We start from the raw sequence: 23,049 nt of genomic DNA, 5'->3' as shown, positions 1-23,049 counted from the left end.
ACAAGTCTTGCGTGAGTGGCCCAAGCTGGCAAATCTTTCGATTGCACAACACTTTAGGCCACTTCACAGAACTTAAACACGACACAAAACTGGGTCCCCAGGGACAGAAAAGGTTCAAAAAGGTCTATAGAAGGAAGCTCCTTTCCAGATTGCATCGATTGATGCCAAACACTGGTTTTAAAAGTCACTTAAAACAGGGTTTTGAGGTTGATTAACTGGTGCCGAGCAAAACACAACTTCTCGTCTCGAGAGCGCCCGTACGTCCTCCCGACATCATAGCTTGCAGTGTGCGTTTCGCAATAATTCTCTTCGGGTAATGTCCCTTAACAACGAGTAAATTTTCTGTCTCTGAGACCAAAAATATGCCATTAGAAGTCGACTACCTTTAGTTCATACATCGCCAGCAATATTTCTCCGAAAATTAAAAAAGTAATCAATTTTTGCCGAAGTGCATATTTGCGTTAAAACAATGTTTTCGCTCATGTTTCCGAATTTTAAAAAATACTTCCGCGGTTTCCACGCTTAAATGTGTAATTTTTATCAAAAGTAGTCCATTAAAAGTCAGCTACCTTAAATTTTTACGGCGAGAGCAATATTCCTTCAAACTTAAAAAAATTTTGCCAACTCGCTGATTTGTGTCCCATCTGCGCCTGAGAAGCGTTTTCGGCCAAGTTTCCGAATTGTTAAAACATACTTCCCTGTCTCGCACGCCCAAATGTTTAATTTATATCAAAATTAATGTGTTAGGAGGCTACTATCTCAAATTTTCGGGGTTCTAGCGAGACTGCTTCGTCAATAAAAAAAATCATCAAATCGCCAAAAACCTCAATTATCGGGATCGCAAATTTCACAAATGTGCGATGCGGCAGCACTTAAACTTTACCGAAAAATCTGAAACTTGGTCAAAAGTGTTTTCTAACCTAATGGAAAACTTCTATAACCAGAAAACGTAATTTTTTGAGGTCGAACTTTTTTCGGGACACCCTAGTAAAGAGCTTATTATTGCAAGAAAATTTGATGAATACGGCCTCCAACAGTCTGATAATTCCCTTTGAAATGTTGCCTCTTGACTCCTTATCGGGAATTTCATGTATTTGTAAAATAAACAAACGTAGGCTACTGGTTGCGACGTCACACAATGGCTACACTCTCCTGCCATTCTTTGCTTTAAATTTTCCCGCCAACAATTTCTGAAATTTCAGGAGCTTTTTTGGAGGGTTGGGGGGGGGGGGGGGGTCAGAAATTTCTGGGAAAAATTCTTTAAACTCAGAATGATGCACATTATCCGAAAATGAATTTAAAAAAATTGGTGGAATAGACCTATTCCTCCTTGGGACATTTAGGACATTGAATACTATGAACAAAAAAATGTAACATAACCTATCAAAAAAAAAAAAAAAAAAAAAACAAACAATGACAATAAAGAATCAGATGACTTGGCCTGGTGAAAGATGCAAGGAGGTGAAGAAAAACGATGAAAGATGGAATTTGAAAAGTTAATGATGGCCACGGATCATTTGTACAAAAATAGAAAAGTGAATTCTATTCTAACAGTAAATTCGATTATCCAAATAAAAAATCAAATGATAAAAAATCAAGGTTACAAAGAAAACCAAGAACTGGAAATTTAAAAAAACGGATTAGCAGGAAACAGAGCAAATAGGGTACTTAAGTTAATAGCCGTTTATAGATACACGGTAAGCCATTGAACCCAAATTCAAACTTTGCCTTTCTTTGATCGAAAGGGACAATATTGCAAAATTTTAATGAGTTAAAGCGATTCTTTCGAAAGTAATTGTGAACGGAAAACATGAGTGGGTGGGGAGCAAGTAACTATTATAGTGGGGATTGTTACTGTGGACATCAATCGGAACTTCAAATGTTTCATGAAGGACACACACAATAGCTAAAAATCTGGTGTCATCTGGATTTTTTAATATATTTCTCATACTCCCGTGGGTAAAATGAGCGTTTATAATCAGATTTTCCATACACTAATCTCGCCAAAAGATTCTTCAGTGTACCATGTCCTTTTTCAGCTTCTCAATGTTCGAATCAACTTAATTTTTTCTTAATTCTAACAACCTATCATTCTCTTTTTTAGAGTGTCGAAACAGGGTGCTCTAAAAGACCACATAGACGCTGCCCCCAACAACGGATATTATGTACTTCAAGTTTTTGATAGGGGTGAATATGTGTTGAAGGTGAGTGTATCAGTATCTCATGTATTCTCATGTATTCTGTTCTAATTGTCTTCGCAAGCTTCTCGGCGCTTGTTGTGCAGTAGGGGTGATCGAAATTCCCGACTTGAGCGCTATACAATCCAAATAGGGAAAAAAGGTGACCAAATTGCATGTAGATGACGGGAAAAATTGTCCGCAGCCGTAATTCCAACGGGAACATGGCGCTTAAGCCCTTCAAATATTTGCATTGTTAAAATACCTAAAAAATCAGGTTTTTTCTCATTCGGGTCGGTGGAGGTGCCCTCAAACACGCACTTTCAACATCAAGCACATGACATCCTACGTATTTTTTCACGAGGAATCAATTGTACTGGTTTTCTAAACGATACATCGTTGTATTTAATCGATAAATCGATTTTTCATTCGATTTTTGAGAAAAATTTGGTAATTTTCAACACTAACTGTATCAAATTCTATTAACTATACACAAGCAAAAGGCAACACACATTCATTACAAAAACAGCATTTTCTTATACATAGGCAAAAGTTTAAATGCGTAAGTAAACTAGTGCTCACATAAACTTTTATAAACAAGGCACTCACCCTCAAAGCAGTGTATACTGACCATTTTTCAGTTTGGGTACTTGATGATGGCCGGAATGCCGGGATTCTTGGCGTCGCAGCAATCGCGTTTCATGGCCCATCAGTCGAAAAAACATATTTTTCGAAATCCGACGACGGGTAGTGAAGGTGAGTTGTCTTTTGGCATCAAATGACGAGGAAAAAATCCTGGCTCCATAGGACAACACTTTCATCGAAAACATCAGACTCAAACTTCCAAAATCTCAAATTTTCGTTTTTACCAAGTTTTTTTTTTCTAAGATAATTTCTGGATGATAGGAAAGACACAACTGACACGTACCATGCGTGTTTTCATAGAAAATTTGAGTCAAGGTATCGATTTTTGTGGTTGAAAAATCAAGATGTAGATTTAAAATATCGTTTCTTGCCATATTTTGTCCGAAAAAGCGATTTTTTGTGTATATCCCAAGAAATTTTGATTCATCATTGCAAGCCTTTGATAAATTGACATTTTGCCTTCAAAAATAGATTCTTCGTGAAAATATCCTAAGGGTAACGGGGTTACACCTGCTTAAAGTACGTAGAAATCCTGACAACTAAGGTCGATTTATCAAAGGCTTGCATTGATGAATCAAAATTTCTTGGGATATACACAAAAAAATCGCTTTTTCGGACAAAATATGGCAAGAAACGATATTTTAAATCTATATCTTGATTTTTCAACCACAAAAATCGATACCTTGACTCAAATTTTCTATGAAAACACGCATGGTACGTGTCAGTTGTGTCTTTCCTATCATCCAGAAATTATTTTAGAAAAAAAAAACTTGGTAAAAACGAAAATTTGAGATTTTGGAAGTTTGAGTCTGATGTTTTCGATGAAAGTGTTGTCCTATGGAGCCAGGATTTTTTCCTCGTCATTTGATGCCAAAAGGCAACTCACCTTCACTACCCGTCGTCGGATTTCGAAAAAAATGTTTTTTCGACTGATGGGCCATGAAACGCGATTGCCGCGACGCCAAGAATCCCGGCATTCTGGCCATCATCTAGTACCCAAACTGAAAAATGGTCAGTATACACTGCTTTGAGGGTAAGTGCCTTGTTTATAAAAGTTTATGTGAGCACTAGTTTACTTACGCATTTAAACTTTTGCCTATGTATGACTAGTTAATAGAATTTGGTACAGTTAGTGTTAGAAATCACCAAATTTTTCTCAAAAATCGAATGAAAAATCGATTTATCGATTAAATACAACGATGTATCGTTTAGAAAACCAGTACAATTGATTCCTCGTGAAAAAATACGTAGGATGTCATGTGCTTGATGTTGAAAGTGCGTGTTTGAGGGCACCTCCACCGACCCGAATGAGAAAAAACCTGATTTTTTAGGTATTTTAACAATGCAAATATTTGAAGGGCTTAAGCGCCATATTCCCGTTGGAATTACGGCTGCGGACAATTTTTCCCGTCATCTACATGCAATTTGGTCACCTTTTTTCCCTATTCGGATTGTATAGCGCTCAAGTCGGGAATTTCGATCACCCCTATTGTGCAGTGGTGTAGATGATCTGATCATCATTCTCCAAGTTATATTTCTTGGCGGTTGCTGATTGCTTGCATTGCTTGGTTTTAAGCTTTCTTTATCTGTCGTAATAATGGAAGCGCGTTCGGTCATACTTTGATCTCTAATTCATCGGTAAATGAAGATCCTACTAATTTTTTAACTGGAGTCTAGATTAGCATAACAATTTAATCTAGAGTGGCTCATTACACAAGGTACTTTAAGCATCCTGACTTATCAGTAGTGAAAGTCCACAGCCACATATTTCAATTTGCAATGCAGACTTCCTGTCATACTTCATGTTTTTAATGGAAAACTATCAAATGGCAATATTCAATAACCACCATGATTTTTCTTTTCTGTGTGAAGAAACTTCTGCGAAAACTTAAAGGAATGATGTTGATGTGATCTCCTTTTAAAAAATAAAAAAGGATCAGAGATTATCAAGTACAGCAAACAGGATCTGTGGTTGCGGACTTAGGCCGCCAAAAGGTGTCCACTGCAAAATTTCATGTAGAGAACGATTTGCACACTTGAAATTACTGTAATCTACTCCTAACCCAGATGTTTACTTTTTCACTCAGCCCTGGTTACAATAAATTTCAATTTTCCACTCACAAAATAACCAGATTCTCTACGTATCAAATTGTGCACTACAACAGTATTGGCAGATTCTGTAATTGAGCAGTTTTCCTTCCCCTCCCTTTGTTGTTCAAAAAGTAAACAATGTGCAACAACTGAATCCAAGCGCTTGAGGTTTTCATATTTTCACACCGCTGAGACTTTTGTGGTAAAGTTTAGTGTGCAATTTTACTCAAGTAAGTAGATCATAGTTTTCTCATGGGCGAGAAGTTTGAATTCATCCATTGAAGAAGGTTCATATTTGAGTTCCACTTGAATTTTAAATGAAAAAACATTAATTTAAATGCTTAAATTCGCACCTTGTCCAGTGGCCCATCAAAAAACTTCTCTCCTAGCATCTTCTGTTCAGGTACGAAGAACAGACAGGCTATAGAAAAGCTATCTTTGCAACAGTATACAAAATTCATCTTCCAACAAATACTTCAAGATTGCAAGGCTAAGAGAAAACCTGGAAAAGTCAGGGAATTCGGAAATAATCCGGATAGTCAGGGAATTCTGCTCTAAGTTGGGGAAATTCTCAGGGCTATTGCTTACCTAAGTCTGTGAGATAGGAATTCTATGAAGAATAATTTCTTTCATTCCTAGGAAGCTCCATGCTACAATACAAACTATTTGCTGTTCCTGGTTAGGTTAGATCAAATCGTTATGCAATCATTTTTCTAATCTTAGTATATTCTAAATGAGATTGTGAGGCTTGAAGTATTAAAGTACATCCCTTGTCGCAGGTTTTATCGGGAGGAAAAACCCCTGTATCTTGCCCGATTTAGTAATTCTGAAGTGAATGCTGTGTATGAAAGATTATTCCACTGCCGTGTCTGCAGTCATTAGCATAGCAGGAGAAAGAAAATTTTGAGAATGGTTACAACTCAAATTTTTACCTCTTTTATTCATAACTGTGAATGTTACCCTCTTCACAATGGGCCTGTTGCAAACTTTTGCTAGATCAAAACTAACAGTTGTTTCTTACAGATAATGCCTCAAAAATCACGATGAATGCATCAGCAAAGTCTGAAATGCACTCATAACTTCACAATCTGCGTAAGAACTTCGCCGTTCATTGAGCTTCCCGCTTCAAAAACGATACTATGCCACAGGTGAACATTTTGTTAGAGGAGTCGTTCCATCCTTGGCAATATTCATCATGGCCGACTTTAATCCGCCAAAACGCGTGTGGTGGGACGAGATAACATCTGACCAGGATAAGATCAGATACCAATCGGCGTATTTACATTCATATTTTCCTTGTGCCCGCCTTGATTGACCTTGAACTCTCTTCGAATTACGCGCGGAACTACGGAAGCGGCGGCCTTGATGAATACTTCCGACGATGGAGAGCCTCCTGTAACAAAATGTTCACCTGTGCCGTAGTATTGTTTTTAAAGCGGGAAGCTAATAAAAACGCAAATTTCTTACGCAGATTGTGAAGTTATGAGTGCATTTCAGACTTTGCCGATGCGCTCATAGTGATTTTTGAGGCATTATCTAATGAAAACAACTCTTATTTTTGCTCTAGCGAAAGTTTGCAACAGGCCCATTAGGAAACTTTGCTAAGAGGTGACTCAAATAATATAAAAAAAGTGACTATGAAAAGTCATTTGAATCACAAAACGTTTCATCTTTGTCAATGTCCATTCCCACCTTGGTTAAAAAGTAATCCCTCAGCAACCAGGCTCAACTACTTTTAACTGTCACAATTTTTATGTTTCTAGGTTGAAAGTAAAGTACGTATTTTGACCCTCATAACTAATCAATACAAATTTGCTGTCTCCTTAGGTCTCTGGACCCTCTGGATGGGTTTTCATGCCCTCTGAGATAGCATTAAATGTGGACGGAGCCAATGATCCATGCAGTCAAGGGAAGGACATAAACTTTCATTTCCAAGGATTTGTTGTGAATGGGACGGTGAGCTAAGAAAATAATTTAGAAATTAGTAATTATTGTTGTTGACTGCTATAGTGCTACGATTAGTCCAAATTTGCAAGGTTGCCAAAGAAGTACAAAGGTCATCAATAGGATGAGGCAGTGCAAGTAACTTGAAGTTTAGGCAATACATGCAAGTTTATTACAATGAAAATCAAAATGATCTGGACAGAGACACTGACACACAAGGTGACAGGAACAGTAGTCTATTAAGTGGACATTCTGGGCAAACCTCCGGGCTTTTATAGATGCAGCAAAAGTGCAGGGTTATGTTAAGTATTATTTCTGCAATTTTTTAGTTTATTTTCCAAAGAAAGTACACTTGCATTCTCCCATGATGTGGGACCCAGACCTGAGACCTTGTGGAGAGCACCGTTCACGTGTCGTAGATCACGAAAATATATGCCATTCAAATTCATATATATGTAACAAGGTGGAGAAATGGTGCTGGGTCCACACCATTTCGTGGGGAAAACAAAGCCAAGAAGTTCCAAAAATTGAAATTTGAACTCTAATGCGCACCAGTACGAAACTAAGGAGGGAGAGTGTTCAGCTCAGGCAGTTTGCAATGGAATATTAAGTTGGAGTCACGTCGAGAGATCTATACCGGTTTGGGCCTTTTTAGACCTCATCAGTAGATCACCCTCGGCAGTGAAGACATTAAACTCCTTCTAATTGTTAATTAACCCTGATACAAAAGGTAAAAGATTACTATCTCTGCTTATATTAAATTTATATAATTTTTCTATCCTGCATTTAATTATATTTTTTAGAAATTTAATTTTTAACTTTTGGTTGGCTAATAAATACTGTCGTTATAAATTGTTTATATTAAAAACAAAGCACCATTTCTCCACCTTGTTACCTACAGGTTTCGGGCCACTTCTTAGTGTTTTTTTCTTCATTTGTACGCACAGTTTGGGGACATGTGTTTTCTCCCGTTCGGGAGCGGGCGGTTGCGTCTAGATGCGTTCGCGTCTCCAACCAGCCTGATTATCATTTTTTCGGGTTTTCCTTGTTTTGTTATGAGAGTTGTTCAGCAGCGACGGTAGATGGCGCGAGGATCACACTTTTGTGTCATGCCTCGGGTCATATCCATGATGGCGTTTTAATGCCATCTTGGATTTTGCGGCATGTTAAGTTGGGTTCACTGCCAAGTGTGATCTACTGATGAGGTCTAAAAAGGCCCAAACCGGTATAGATCTCTCGACGTGACTCCAACTTAATATTCCATTGCAAACTGCCTGAGCTGAACACTCTCCCTCCTCAGTTTCGTACTGGTGCGCATTAGAGTTCAAAAAATTATTTTTGACTCTAATTTTCATTTTTGGAACTTCTTGGCTTTGTTTTTCCCACGAAACGGTGTGGACCCAGCACCATTTCTCCACCTCGTTACTTACAGGTTTCGGGCCACTTCTTAGTGTTTTTTTCTTTATTCATATATATGTATATATATGTATGTATATATGATTATGTATGTGTGTATATATTTATGACGAGATAAATTTTCGTAGCCCGAATATTGCATCATGAGTGGCGGTAGCCACCACCGGGCAAGTAACCTATCCTCCAACAATTGGCAACACAGCACAGCCCGGTCGAGGCAACGACACCATAGTTACACGAACTTGGCTTATTTGGGTTTTTAGTTGCGGTCCGGTAAACTTTTAAAAGCAACGGAGCGACGGATTTTAGAAATTTTGGTGTCTAAAGATGCGTCTTGATCCCGTCTAACGCACTGTTGAGTTTCAAGGAGGTTGATGATTTATTAAAAGAGATAATTACGCATATGTGCCTAAAAAAGCGAAAAGTATCCAACTTGACCATTTTCACGTTCGGACAAAGCTATGGAGAATACGCGACATCAGAGCCCTATGTAATGTTATATCAAAAGAATTGTCTTGTTCCCGTGTAGTGTGCATTTTAGTTTCATTAATATCCAAGGCATCCTAAGAAAAATATTGCGTCTAAACTGCTTTTCGGGTGCAATGGGCGACCCGACCTGCTGACGCTTATCATTGAATTTCTCGCTTACACTATTCTGGAATGAAGTTATGGTTATTTCCTGGAATCATCTTGAAGATATGAGGATTCCAAAAATTATACATAAGTTGGGGTTTACTTTTACCGTTTAGGCTGTATCTTGGACAGCAACTCGAAAATCATGAAACCCGACTTCACTAACACATACACACGGTAGAGTAACAGTGTCAGTGCTCTCTGCAGTCATCAACGTCATCAACTCGCGAGCGGAACAACAAAACAAAACAAATCACGAATGTTAGGTTAGTTCCTATTTCATGGACATCAAGAACGATCGAGACAATATGAAATCATTTGGTTTCAATGATTTCAATCCATTTACGACTTCAACGATGTTTGTGACAATCATTATCATCGTGTTTTACAACCTGGAACAGAAGTCTATCGCCTCATTGTGAAGTGAATTCTGAATATCCAATCTTAGAACTCAAAACCTCACCATGCTATTCTCTCATTTTTCTCTCTTCATTTTTGGTTCAAATCAAGCGATTTAAAGTCGCTTCACTAAAATTATGTGATCTTGAATCCATTCAAGAGTGCGAAGCTCACATTTTTCTGGCATTACAGCCTTTTTACTCCTCAAATTCTACGGATATGAGTCCATTTCGCTCAAGGTTTTTCTGAGCTCTGAGCGATACCAAGTGTTTATACATTTAAGATAAGTGAGGTTTGTCTTTTGGTTCTTCTTTTAGCAGTTTTAAAGTAAATTAGGTATTACAGTACCTTCGTCCAGTTTTGTTTCCTTGTTTAATGTTTATTAAGAGTCTTTCTACGTTAACACTCAAGGACATACATACTTACGCTCAGGTACCAATACCATTGTTTTTCTCTCACGTCAGGATGTACCTTTAAGCATGCTAATTTACTAAAGAAACTCCTCCAGTGATAAATAATTTTAAGCTTTATTACGAAGTGAAAACCTCTGTGTGGTGTTGCTAAATTTCTCAGATAAGTCTCAGTTTAGACACGTAGAACAGACGTTCACTTTTGTCCGTTACGATCCCTGCTCTTATAGCTTCACATCTTACTTTGATCTCTGATTCATCGATTAATGGCACTTTTAGTTCCATTCATCATCAATCAGTTCAAAGCTATCTCAACGATGAATCATCAAACGTCATATCAAGGAAGAAATTTTCTGCTGAAAGCTATGCGACAGAATTGACAGTGCAACTCAACTTATGAAAGCATGAACCAGGACATAAGAATCTGTCTCTAAGTGAACATTTTTTTCAACTCATCAGGCAGTTTAGCAGGTAAGAAATCTACAGTTGATTAATTAAGGATTACCAGATTACATGCACACTGGTTTTCCAACATTTACGGTAGATAGGGATATTTTTATTGATAATGATTAATGACGAAACGAATATATCAATACCATGGCCAAACTGGGAAACTACTTACCGCAATCCACAAAGTTCATCCTCAAAGACTTTCAGTCTTTTCATTTCTCTGCTGATAAATAATTCAACATAATTTCTGAAAATTGTGTAATTAATGACTTCGATGCGCAGAAAATTCTTTTCTGGGATTTTAAGCGTAGTGGTCACTAACTTTTCCCTGATTTTGGAATGTCCTCTTTTGACATTAGGTGTCTCAGATAAAAATTCTTTTCACAAAAATTTCAAGTTTTTACTTGACTTAATTTTAAGTGTTTAGTCTCTTTAAACTGAAAAGTCCAATTTTTTTACTGGGAGAAGGAATTTCAATGCTCCGCAGCAAAACTACCTGACATATTTTCACAGTGAGGAGGGCTTAATTTCCTAACTTTTACAGAACCTGTCACCCTGTCTATCCCTCAGAAATTCAGTGAACCAGATGAGATTCAATGAGGGTCGTTGATAACTTTACCACTAAATTGATACCGCTTAAAGGATTTTGGAGGGAGCAATTTTACCCACTAACATTGTTGTCAAACAGGGTTTATTCATCAGAGCCCTGAATTGAGGAACCAAGAGAAAATAATTTGTTTTCATTTACTCCTCAAAGATGATACTATGACCATGATGCAGGTCAGTACCTATGAGAACTATATAGATCTCATAAAATTTCAGTAAACCTTGTCGCTGGGGGAAAGATCTAATACATACTGAAGATAATCATCGAATAATGTACTCTCCTAAATATGGACAAAAATTACAATGCAAATGTTCATTATTTGATGAAAAATAAAGTACAAAAATTGTCAGAGTCTCAGAGGACACCAAGAATGCCAAAAAATCTTAAAATAATTTCCTTTCACAAACAAAAATAAAAATGACACTGAACATTTTTAGCAGGGCTTCTTGATAATCAGAGAACAAAAATTTTGAGAGCTTGACACTTTTAATCCTTACAATTTTTAGATTGTAACACTAATGAGGTCTGGGAAGCTGTTGAATGCCCTGATTTCCAAACTTCTATTACTCAAGCAGCTGCACACATTTCTTTGAATTTCAATTCCATGGTAAAATTATTTCTATTGCATTGTAGTGTTGAGAATGTTGCCTATTTACTCATTGAAGGAACAATTTTTAGAGCAATTAATTTGAAATAAGTACCTACCGTTGTTGCAATTTATCATTGAATTTCTTCGTATTTCTTTTCTTTCTTCTTTTTCTTTTCTTGGGATTCTACAATTGTATTTCTTTTCAGGGATATCTACAGTTGTGTAGATTTTGATTTTTAAAACTCATCTCTTTTTAAAACTAAGAGAGCGTTGAAATAATTATCACTTACCATGTATAACTTTCTGCAAAATTTGCCTCAGTTGATGCTCTCACAAGTTCAGTTGTAAAGTCAATTCAGCCATAGCTTTCCGAAGAAAATTTCTTCTTCGATCTAACAATTAATGATTAATCGCCGATTTTCATGATTTTTGCGGCTATCGACGGGCAATTGTCTCTAGATAAGCCAACTCTATTCAGATTTCAAAAATATGACGCAGGTTTTTTCATATTACGTGGTAAAGTTGCGAATTTTCCCATTTAAACAATGTAAATTTATAGTCCGTTGACTACGACCCAAGAATGGCAAAAACCCTGCACTTTTTGATTGGAATATGCCGCTTTCAAGGCTCATTGGTGGTACCCTCAGGAGTAATTCTGGAAGGAGCAACACTCTGAGACCCGTGACTGGAGCAAGATGGCGGCCGTTAAAGTCCGCCATTTTGGTTTTTTCCAAAGCGCTGTCCTTCGGTTGCTATTGATCCGATTTTGATCCACTTTTTTTTTAAATGATACGTAATTTCCAGGAGAACAATTGTATTTCTTATCAATTTTCCTTCTGGGCTTAAATTTTTCTAAAGTGGGAAAAACTAAAATTCTTCAAATTTTTGGAAATTTCAAGGTCACATAACTTTTTGACAGGCTAGAAAATGGATATTTTGCCTTTTCTAACGGAGCCGTTGAATTGCCTGACCTTTAATTTGATACCGAAACAATTTTTGTGCGATCAAGAGTGGCGGTAGCCACCCTCGGTCAAGGTAAATGACGTCCTACTAAAGTCCCGATAGCAAACGGGTGGCCGACACTCTTAGTCACACCTAACTCCCTTAATCCGAAAATTGATTCGGTTTGAACTCGACTGCAGCCCAAACGACGGCACGGATTCTTACGATAATATATAAGCGCAAGAGAGCAATTTAAGTGTTGCGCGCTTCGCGCCGTGGGACCCGTTTCGGTGCTCTAGACGGCCGACGCGACCCACTATGGTCTGGGAGCGCCGAATTGTGGCCATAAATTAGGAAATGGTCAGATTAAAATGAAACTTGGGGTACTTATGTTTTTTGAGTCGCTAAATTCAAAGGACCCCGCACACCTCTTATGGGAAGCTGCACCATGAAGAATTGCCTTCTGACTTATGTCAGTCGATTCTCCTCAAGATGCTGATCAAAAGTTATAATTGCGCCAACTTTCTGCGATGCACCGTTTTCGTAAAAAACCTATGAGAAGATTCAATTATTCGGCGACTGTGAATAAAAAAGAACAAAGCATTTGAGAACAGGTCCGATGTGAATGAGGAAAAACCGTAGCGCGTGTCCGTCTTCTTATCTGTACCTGCCGACTCAGGGGCTATCTCCCTCCCGCACTCGCCCGGTGGACGCTCAGACTTTCCTGTTCTTATGCTCCTCAAGAATCTGATTTGGATGGTGGTCGAGCAAAACGGCGTGCGGAATCCGAGATAAGACTGCCGCTTGGTGCGGGAACCCCCATGATTTCCTTGTTGACACACAGCCGCTTGTCAATTGAGTACTGAAATGAGGAATCTTTCTGGCTTTTTATCACCGAACTAGCCGCTGTGGCTCGCTTCGCTCGCCTCGCGTCTAGCCGGGGGCTCCGCCCCCTGAACCCCCGGTCACTCGCTTCGCGAGTGACTTACGGCTCGCAAGCGAGCCGTATTCCGTGCCGTAAATGCAAAAAGATGATAAAGTATTGTAATCCAATAAGAACTCTTCTGAATACATGAATACGAGAGGCATTCCTTAATAAATTAGTTTACCTGTTTTCAGTTCCGTAATGATCTTCCTTGTAAATTTTCAAAAGAAAAACGAAATTACGCGAAATTGCCAAGAAGCATTATGGATAGTTCATATAGTTATGGATAGTTCAGATAGTTATGGATAGTAGATGGTTAAGGGATTTTTCTTCGGGGAGGGGGGGGGGGCATTAACTGTGAGTTAAATAAGGCGAAGTCCCTCCGGAATATGACAATGTAAGCCCTGCGCACTTGGTATTGGCCAGGAGGAGTAGCTCACTGGCGTCCTCCAGGACTCCAGCCAACACCACGCCAAAACCACAGACTTAAACAATCATACGTCGGGTGGCGCCCGAAAACCACTAAATTTCAGGAAAATTTTTGAATGCTTGTCTACCAATTTCTTGGATAATTTTGTTTTTAATTTGATCTAAAACGTCTGAAAATTTCATGGGGAAAATATTCATAATTTTCCTCAAAAATAAACATTTTATCGAAGAAAATTTGGCAACTCTCGAATGTTCATATGTCGTTCTTCCGTAGCAGGGCAGAATTGCAAACACTGCGCTTTAAAAAAGAGACCATTTTCGGCTTTTTTCAAAATATTCGGACATAACTCCAATAAAAATACAATGAGAGCATTAGCGCGAGGTTTGGATGTCGCTCCCTGGTCGGAAAATCATGTTTTGACTTGTCTGCCGACAAAATCTCGTCAAAGCGTTCAAGAATAGCTGGGCCTGGACATGAGTCAGGAGTCAGGAGACCAGGCGACAGCAATAGATCTCAATTCGTCATCCTTTTTTCCCTTCCTGCTCGGCCTAGTGGAGCTCCAAAAAAATTGATGAAATTTCTCTCATCGGGTTCGATTTCAACTTTCTCAGTAAATTTACGCTCTGCTAAAAAAGTATATTACAATGAACTAAATTTCGTCGTGATATGTTGATAAGTAACGGAAATATCGTTCAGCAGGTTATAAATGCAGCAGTTGTGGTATCGATCTTAGTGTACCGTAGAATCATGTATTTTCATTAGTTTGACCACCATTCTGCTCAAAATTTCACCGCGAATCGAAAAATATACACTGTAAAAACAATTTCCGAATGATAGAAAAAATTGCATTTCTACTGTCTTTAAATTTTGAGGGTCAGATTTTGTTTGGCATATGAGACAATAGGGCAGCGATCCCGTAGCGGGCAGCCTCGGTCTCGAGGGTTGTTAGACAAAAAGGACGGGAAAACCCATGTCATCGCGCCGCTTCGACAGTTTTATGGAACCACGTAGCTGGAGCGGCTTCCTTTTATTCAGACAGCAGTGCTGAGACAGAGTCCGAGTTTGACCTTCGGCGTTGGGTGAAGGCTGTGTTGTAGTAATATGGAGAGGGGTCTATTTGCATCTCTCAGCGGTTTACACAGATGTGGCTGAAAAATTGGAAATTCTCATAGTTTTGCGAGCATCTAGGAGCTGGAAGCTTTCAATCGACCCAAAAATCGTAAAAATCGCCCCGGTAGATCTCTCAAATTAGGCGTTACAACGGAAACATACCGCAACTCTCGGAAACTTAAGGTCGGAGGGGGGTGGATTTGGCTTCAAGAGCGTCTCAAGCGAAAGAGGCTGAAAAATTTGGAAGTCTGAAAGTTTTGCGGACATCGGGACGTCAAGGGCTTTCACCAGAGTCAAGCATCGTCGAAATCGGTCCGGTAGAACTCCAGAAATAAGCGTTACAGTGAAACCCCCAACGATTTTATTTATACATATAGATAATTGAATCTTCTCATAGGTTTTTTGCGAAAACGGTGCATCGTAGAAAGTTGGCGCAACTATAACTTTTGATCAGCATCTTGAGGAGAATCGAATGAAATAAGTCAGAAGGCAATTCTTCAGGGTGCAGCTTCCCATAAGAGGTGTGCGGGGTCCTTTGACCTTAGTTTTACAAAATTCTCAAATTCAAGATGGCGGCAGACCCTTAAAACTCAAAACTTAGACAAAAATTCTAACTATGATTTGGATGCCATGTTAAACGACAGTTCAGTCGTTTGAAGGTCGCCAAACTACACTTTGCTGGCTCAGTTTCGCAAAAATGACCCATTTACGAGAGCAATAGGCTTAAAAATGAGTATTTTTCCCAGAAAAAAATCAAATTTATCGCACTTGAATAAATGCAAAATTTTATTTTTTTGTCTATTAGTCCTGACTAGAGCGTAATACAGGGTGATCCAAAAGTCCCTTCCACCCCCTCGAACTTTTTACCTAATTAAGGTAAAGATTTGAAACTTGCGGGTTCCTACGTCAAAGGGAGCTACTTTTTGGCCCCCCTAAAATTTTCAGGGGGGCTTCCCTTGGGGGGGGGGGGCAACGGACCCACACTTTTAATTTTCAAATGGGAAGACCCCCTTTGTGATAGCTCGTTCGAAAGAGCATAAAAAAAAACTTTCCGCGCAAACCCGAAGTCAATATCTCAAACCGCTCCAAAATGGCGGCCGGTTAAAGTTCAAAATGGCCGAAAATTCTCACCGGTTATTTGTTGATGGATCTGCTCGAAAATCGGTATCCGGTAGTATTTTGACACCAGAAAAACGAATTTGACGTTAGATTTTCAAAGAATCCGAAATTTCCGAAATGGCCACCGGTTTAAGTTCAAAATGGTCGACAATTGCCACCTCGGATTTTTGCTGATGGAATTGCCTCAAACTTGAAAGAGGGTATATTGGCTTAGGATTAACACATTTGAACTTAGATTTCTAAAAAAAAAAAAAAAAAAATTTCGGCCATTTTGAACTTTAACCGGCGGCCATTTTGGAAATTTCGGCTTTTTTGAAAATCTAACGTCAAATTCGTTTTTCTGGTGTCAAAATACTTTCGGATACCGGTTTTCGCGCAAATCCATCAACAAATAACCGGTGTGAATTTTCGGCCATTTTGAACTTTAACCGGCCGCCATTTTGAAGCGGTTTGAGATATTGACTTCGGGTTTGCGCGGAAAGTTTTTTTTTATGCTTTTTCGAACGAGCTATCACAAAGGGGGTCTTCCCATTTGAAAATTAAAAGTTGGGGTCGGTTGCTCCCTCAAGGGGGGCCCCCCTGAAAATTTTAGGGGGGCCAAAAGTAGCTCCCTTTGACGTAGGAACATCCCCCAAGTTTCAAATCTTTACCTTAGTTAGGTAAAAAGTTCGAGGGGATGGAGGGGACTTTTCGATAACCCTGTATATACAATACACTCAGTATGGTGTTATTCGTGTTAGCAAGACATTAAGATGCATACCTACCTAAAGGAAAGCAAAGAAGAGGAGTGGGGGAGGTTTAAGGTCAAGGTATAGAGTGCCCTCTCTCTGAACAGAAACTTCCCCTCAAAAATGTTCATTTTTGTCGTTTTTTTTAAAAAAAAGTATCTAACTCCTTGATCATACCAGACCCTGCTACGAAAAGTTTTGGGGGCATACTATAGAATACCTAAAAATTAACAGCCTTGATATTTTTATATTCCTTGGAAGCTGTTCAACCATTTTGCGCTGATTTTTATGGTTATAAATGTTATTATAAAGATTTTAGTTGGAATGATAAACTTGAACAAGATAAAGTAAATACAAGAATGCGGAACCAAATTAATTGCTACTGAGATATAATATCCGTGCTTGAATTCCTTTCCCCATCAGTCCCTTCTAAACAATAAGCTCCCAGTAATATGGCTTGCGATCATCAAGCTTGAGTTCCCTGGGCGGGAGTCAAACTCGGGATCTCCTGATCATAGGGCTAGCACTACAACCATTACTTACACTACAGGGAGGTGAGTTGGTAAATGTGCTTACAAGTGAAAGCTGAAGAATGAAAAAATGACCTTCGTTTCATTCAGTTATCGTTATTTTCGCTTAAAAATGTGTTTTCTCGCCAAAAAATTCAAATTTCCGGAAAACCTGCAACTGCTGGAAGAAGATGGGCATAATTTTTGGATTCTGCAGCCAAAAGTACATAAGATTTGTCCTAAGCTCACCGTTGACCTTGCGTCATCTTCCTTATCTTGTTGCACAGCGAAATCGGATTACTCAGAAAATCACAAAACCGCTGCACTGAAAGGACCAAAAAAGGCCCCAGACGCAAAAGACGCAAAAAAACCTATTATAGTCTGTTAGAGGAATATATGACCTACATTTCTGCGCCAATAAGAATGAATCCGTAAGAAACCGTGATAACGAAAAGTTGAGGTCAAGGTCATTTTTGGCTCATTTTCTGGCAAAACTTTGGAGTCTCGTAATTGCCACAAAATTAATCTTAATATTAAAAATGATTACACCATTAAAAAAAGCTTACTTCGAGCTATTTTTTCCATATTTGATTGGGGATCTACGCCGACTTTTGACAAAACAACACAAGGCAATAATTTATGAAATGCACCTCAAATTCTCACTTTTGCTCAATTACCTAGCCGAGTGTGTGAAGTTTGCCACCATATATCTGACCTTAAAAACACTTAAATAAAATTTGATAGGTCATTTCACACTTTCCAAAGGATGGAGGTTAGGGCTACATGCTAGGTTGCCAGATTTTTGCACTTTCAAAAATCGGATTTTTGGCCACAATTTGGCGCTCTCAGACCATAGTGCGGCCCTTCAATGCGCTGTATCTCGGTTGCTGTGCAATCAATTTTGATCAATTTTTTTTAAAAGCAGTTATACTCATGGAAAACTAGCTCCTAAAACAATTTTGGCGTTACCATGATATTTTTTTCAAAATCATGAGGAAAAACGAAAATTTTGTAGTTAGGTAATGCCTGATGGGCGATTAAATATGAGTGTTTCGTCATTAAAAGTAGACGTAGGCTTGATTTAGGTTTAATTTGATACCAAAACCAAATTTGTGCGAAGAAAAATAAACCTACGAGAGCAATTTAAGTGAGACGGGATGGTGCGCGTCACACGACACGTGATCCGGATAGGGTCATTGGCGCCCTTCACTGCCGTGTAATTCGGTTGCTACTAGATCCACTGCGCAGCCTTCTCCGCATAGCGGCAGCAGGAGCGGAGCGTTCTGTAAATTCGCTCACTTTTATAACTTGATTGTAAAAAAAAACTGGGTCCTATTTTCAAAATCTGATTAGAGCGGGCTCATCCAGGGCCTATCACCTGTCGATTTACGCAAAAATAAAGGAAATCGGCCCGGTAGAACGCTCATAAAAACTATGACAAAAAGATAGTAGTCCGTGGACTACGCCAAAAAACCCTGCACTTTTTGATTGGAATATGCCGCTTTCAAGGCTCATTGGTGGTACCCTCAGGAGTAATTCTGGAAGGGGCAACACTCTGAGACCCGCGACTAGAGCAAGATGGCGGCCGTTAAAGTCCGCCATTTTGGTTTTTTCAAAACGCTGTCCTTCGGTTGCTATTGATCCGATTTTGATCCACTTCTTTTTAAATGATAGGTAATTTCCAGGAGAACAAATATATTTCTTATCAATTTTCCTGTTGGGCTTAAATTTTTTTCCGAAGTGGGAAAAACTAAAATTCTTCAAGTTTTTGGAAATTTCAAGGTCACATGACTTTTTGACAGGCTATAAAATGGATATTTTGCCTTCTCTAACGGAGCCGTAGAATTGCCTGACCTTTAATTTGATACCAAAACGATTTTTGTGCGATAATAAATAAGCGCATGAGAGCAATTTAAGTGTTGCGCGCTTCGCGCCGTGGGACCCGTTTCGGCGCTCTGGACGGTCGATGCGACCCTTCAAGACGCTGTGTCTCGGTTGCTGTGCAATCAATTTTGATCAATTTTTTTTTAAAAGCAGTTATACTCATGGAAAACTAGCTCCTTTAACAATTTTGGCGTTACCATGATATTTTTTTCAAAATCTTGAGGAAAAACGAAAATTTTGTAGTTAGGTAATGCCTGATGGGCGATTAAATATGAGTGTTTTGTCATTAAAAGTAGACGTAGGCTTGATTTAGGTTTAATTTGATACCAAAACCAAATTTGTGCGAAGAAAAATAAACCTACGAGAGCAATTTAAGTGAGACGGGATGGTGCGCGTCATACGACACGTGATCCGTATAGGGTCATTGGCGCCCTTCACTGCCGTGTAATTCGGTTGCTACTAGATCCGTTAAGATTATTTCGTTCTAAAAAGCTTGAAGAAACTGAAATCGAAGCTTTGCCTAATTGGACAGATCCGGGAGAGTACCCCTAAGTCGTTTAATTTGATACCATCATCATCCCTGCGTGACCAAAATCAGAACCGTGACAGCAACTTCATTTCATTCATAAAGTTCATCGCATTACTGTAGGATATCACAGTGGAACAAACGAAATGACACAAGTATCCTCGATACAAGATAAGGTGATCCTTATTTACTTTGAGGTGTTGAATTCGGAAATAGCGTCTATTTTTTTCCATCATCCTCCAGTTTTCCGGAAAAGCCGATTTTCACGGAAAATGTGCACTTTCAGCCATTTTTGGGACTGCTGCTTCCTGCATAATGTAACCATAAAACTTTTCTAGAGTTCAAGATGAGTCTCTTCCAATGTAATTCAAGCCGTTGAGTTCAAAAGTGGCCTCTACATTTCTGCCCGTCACCTCTCGTTTTCCAGAAGAGCAACTTTTTCCCAGAAAAACGCTTTTTGACGTATTTTTGTCAATAATGCCATTTTTTTTTATTTTCTGGACCTTTGGAAGCGTTATTCTTCAGTAGGTATTGTTTGGTATGTATTAGTTATATAATTTCGTGGAAAAGGTAATGAAGATTATCCTGTTTAATTGAAAGGCCCCGATCGATTTATTGTTATTGATTAAATATGTGCAGTACAAAGGCATTGAGGGTACCTAAGCGTTATTCTTAACCCTCTTACATTTCTGGATTTTGAACTTTTCAAGCCAACTAAGACAGTGTATTAAGACAAAAATCGACTTTTCCTGAAAAATGGAAAATAAGGGGGGAAAAAGAAGGTCATATTTACATTCTGCATTCTGAAATTCCAAACAATATTTCTCATGTTTCTTGGACAATTTATAAAATAAAAACTGCATTCAATAAAAAAAGGTAAATTAGCTTATTTTCCCGGGAATAAGGGTGTTTCTAGGTAACTGGATAGAAAAGAGTGGAGGACCATTTTCGGGCTCAGCAACTTAAATACATCCAGAAGATATATCTCATGCTCATGAGTTACATTTTTCGTACAGGATGATCCAGACCGCCCGTCCACTATCTTTTTCTCAAAAACGGCGGAGAATTGAGCTTCGGGACCCAAACTTTGATGGGGAAATCGACCCCAAAGAATCGAATGAAAATATTTTCAGCCCCCCAAAATGGCCCCTTGGGGGCAGAGGTTGGGGGGGAGCCCCCCCGTTTCTCGCAATTTTCAAATAGGAAGGGTATGTTTTGACTTGGGATTCGGAAAACGCGTTTTGACGTTTCTTTGTCATTAATGCCGTTTTTCTATACATTTTTCTGGACCTGTGGAAGCTCGAATGCCTTGTATATTGAGCTGTTAAATCCAAATATGACATCGAATATTTTTCATCACCTTCCAGTTTTTCGGTAAAGCCATTTTTTCGGAGTCTAAATGGACCGAGTTTAACAGGAAGGAACCTAGCCACATCAGCTATTGCCAAATTTAATTGGGCAATACAATTTTCTACGAGAGAACGTTTGTGCGAATTCCTTTGGAATTTTTATGGTATTTGCCTTAAACTATGGAGAATTTTCACTGCAATTTCTACGAAAATCTACAGAACCGTTTTCTTGTAAAAAATTAAATTGCCAATTAAATTTGGCAATAGCTGATGTGACTTGGTTCCTTTCTGTTTAATGCAGTCCAAATCTATGCCTTTCCAAATTCCACGTGAATTGAAGATAAATTTTAAACATTTCTCCAACATGCAATACATCGATCCTTGCGTAGTTTCGAACTGCTACACCTGAATATGATCCAAGATTTTTTCTTTCGCACACCAATGGAGATGTTGCATGTGTGAGGGATTTGCGATTTGACTGTTGTTTCTTATGTAGAAGTTCGCGAGAAACACGATGGTTCCACTGGTTTTCTCTGAAATCAACTCTCAAGCTCAAAAAAAGCTCTCAAAGTAAGGCCAAAATGGAGGGGATATCCTGCCCTACCCTGAGAGTCCACCTCTACAACAAAACAAACTCTCCACACAAAGATAGGGAGCAAATACATTGACAGGGTTGCCACTTCGTTTGGGGACTCCAAAACTGAAGCAACCCTGCTAATGTATTTGCTCCCTATCTTTGCATGGAGAGTTTGTTTTGATGTAGAGGTGGACTCTCAGGGTAGGGCGGGATATCCCCTCCATTTTGGCCTCACTTTGAGAGCTTTTTTCGAGCTTGGGAGTTGATTTCAGAGAAAACCAGTGGTACTATCGTATTTTTTGTGAACTTTTACATGAGAAACAACAGTTAAATCGCAAATCCCACACACATGCAACATTTCCATTTCCCGGAAAAGTCAATTTTCCATGGAGAGCGTTGACGACTTTCCCGTTGTAAAGAGTTTCAGAAATTTCTCGAGTTCTTTTTTGGGTCTACCTTGATGAGTCCATAGTGACTGAACCCAAATTGGACCTCCACTTGTTTCTGATCACCCCCCCCTAGAAGATTTGATCATTCCGGGGCGACAGGGGTGTATAAATGCTTTACTGGACCGTACCCACTTCTAGGGTAAGGAGGGGTTGCGATTTGGGCCGAAATCGGCCCCTCCACAGAATTGAGTCTGGATATATGGCAGTAGACGGTGCATATTTGGCAGAAATAATCGAGTTTCGCCGATACTCACGTTTTTTAGCTGCGAAACAGGGGCCTAAGTATGGCTCTGGAGCCAAAAATAGCTGAAATTTCGCGTTTTTCGCGGTTCTACCTCAGATTTCGATCTGGGCCCATAAGCGACGGGTGATGAGCTTCGCATATGGTGTCAAGGACACCTAGACAAGTAACATACTTGAATATGATCAACCGTAGCCTTTGGGCCCAACTTCTAAATCGAACTTTTCCAACTTTCAACCCGAAATATCTGAATATCAATGTTTTCACATGGCATATACATTTCAGGTAAGATACTTGAATATGGTCAACCTTCGTCTATAGACATATGTAAAAATCCGCCTGATATTGCGGTTTTTTAATCTTCTATTTCGGTTTTTTATATGCGTCCAAATAGGACAGGTGATAAACCTTGTTTATTGTTTGTTCTTCACATGATAAATTAATGCTTCTTTTTGAGATCGTGGGCACGTGTTTCCTTTTCGCCTAAATTGAAAGAATTATTTCATTCCTCATCCAGTGTAACGATATATTTTTGACGTATGATTATAATTCGTAGAAACACGGTCATGAATTTTTTATTATAAAATGTGGAAAATTACTTACCCTTCAAGCAGGATCACGAGCAGCTATTTCGGGCCAAAAAGTTGGAAAAGTTCGATTTTGAAGTTGGGCCCAAAGGCTACGGTTGATCATATTCAAGTATGTTATGTGTCTAGGTGTCCTTGACACCATATGCGAAGCTCATCACCCGTTGCTTTTGGGCCCAGGTCGAAATCTGAAGTAGAACTGCGAAAAACGCGAAATTTCAGCTATTTTTGGCTCCAGAGCCACACTTAGGCCCCTGTTTCGCAGCTAAAAAACGTGAGTATCGGCGAAACTCGATTATTTCTGACAAATAT

The 23,049-nt window shown here is 39.0% G+C and overlaps 1 protein-coding gene across 3 annotated transcripts in view; it reads left to right on the top strand.

Annotated features, from left to right (window-relative positions):
* LOC109040889 (BOS complex subunit NOMO1) overlaps positions 1 to 23,049 on the top strand; it is a 213,725-nt gene that overhangs the window by 26,960 nt on the left and 163,716 nt on the right. For 2 of the 3 annotated variants that reach the window (XM_072297222.1, XM_072297223.1), the window contains 2 exons: positions 2,105 to 2,204; positions 6,741 to 6,869. In XM_072297222.1, the coding sequence (XP_072153323.1) occupies positions 2,105 to 2,204; positions 6,741 to 6,869 (229 nt within the window). Of the gene's footprint in view, positions 1 to 2,104; positions 2,205 to 6,738; positions 6,870 to 23,049 lie in introns of those variants that run through there. The other variant, XM_072297224.1, reaches the window with a different exon arrangement.

Source organism: Bemisia tabaci, chromosome 2 (genome assembly GCF_918797505.1).
Source record: "Bemisia tabaci chromosome 2, PGI_BMITA_v3".
NCBI lineage: Eukaryota > Metazoa > Arthropoda > Insecta > Hemiptera > Aleyrodidae > Bemisia > Bemisia tabaci.
The sequence above is the reverse complement of the archived record's forward strand: the minus strand, read 5'-3'. Positions and strand labels throughout refer to the sequence as shown.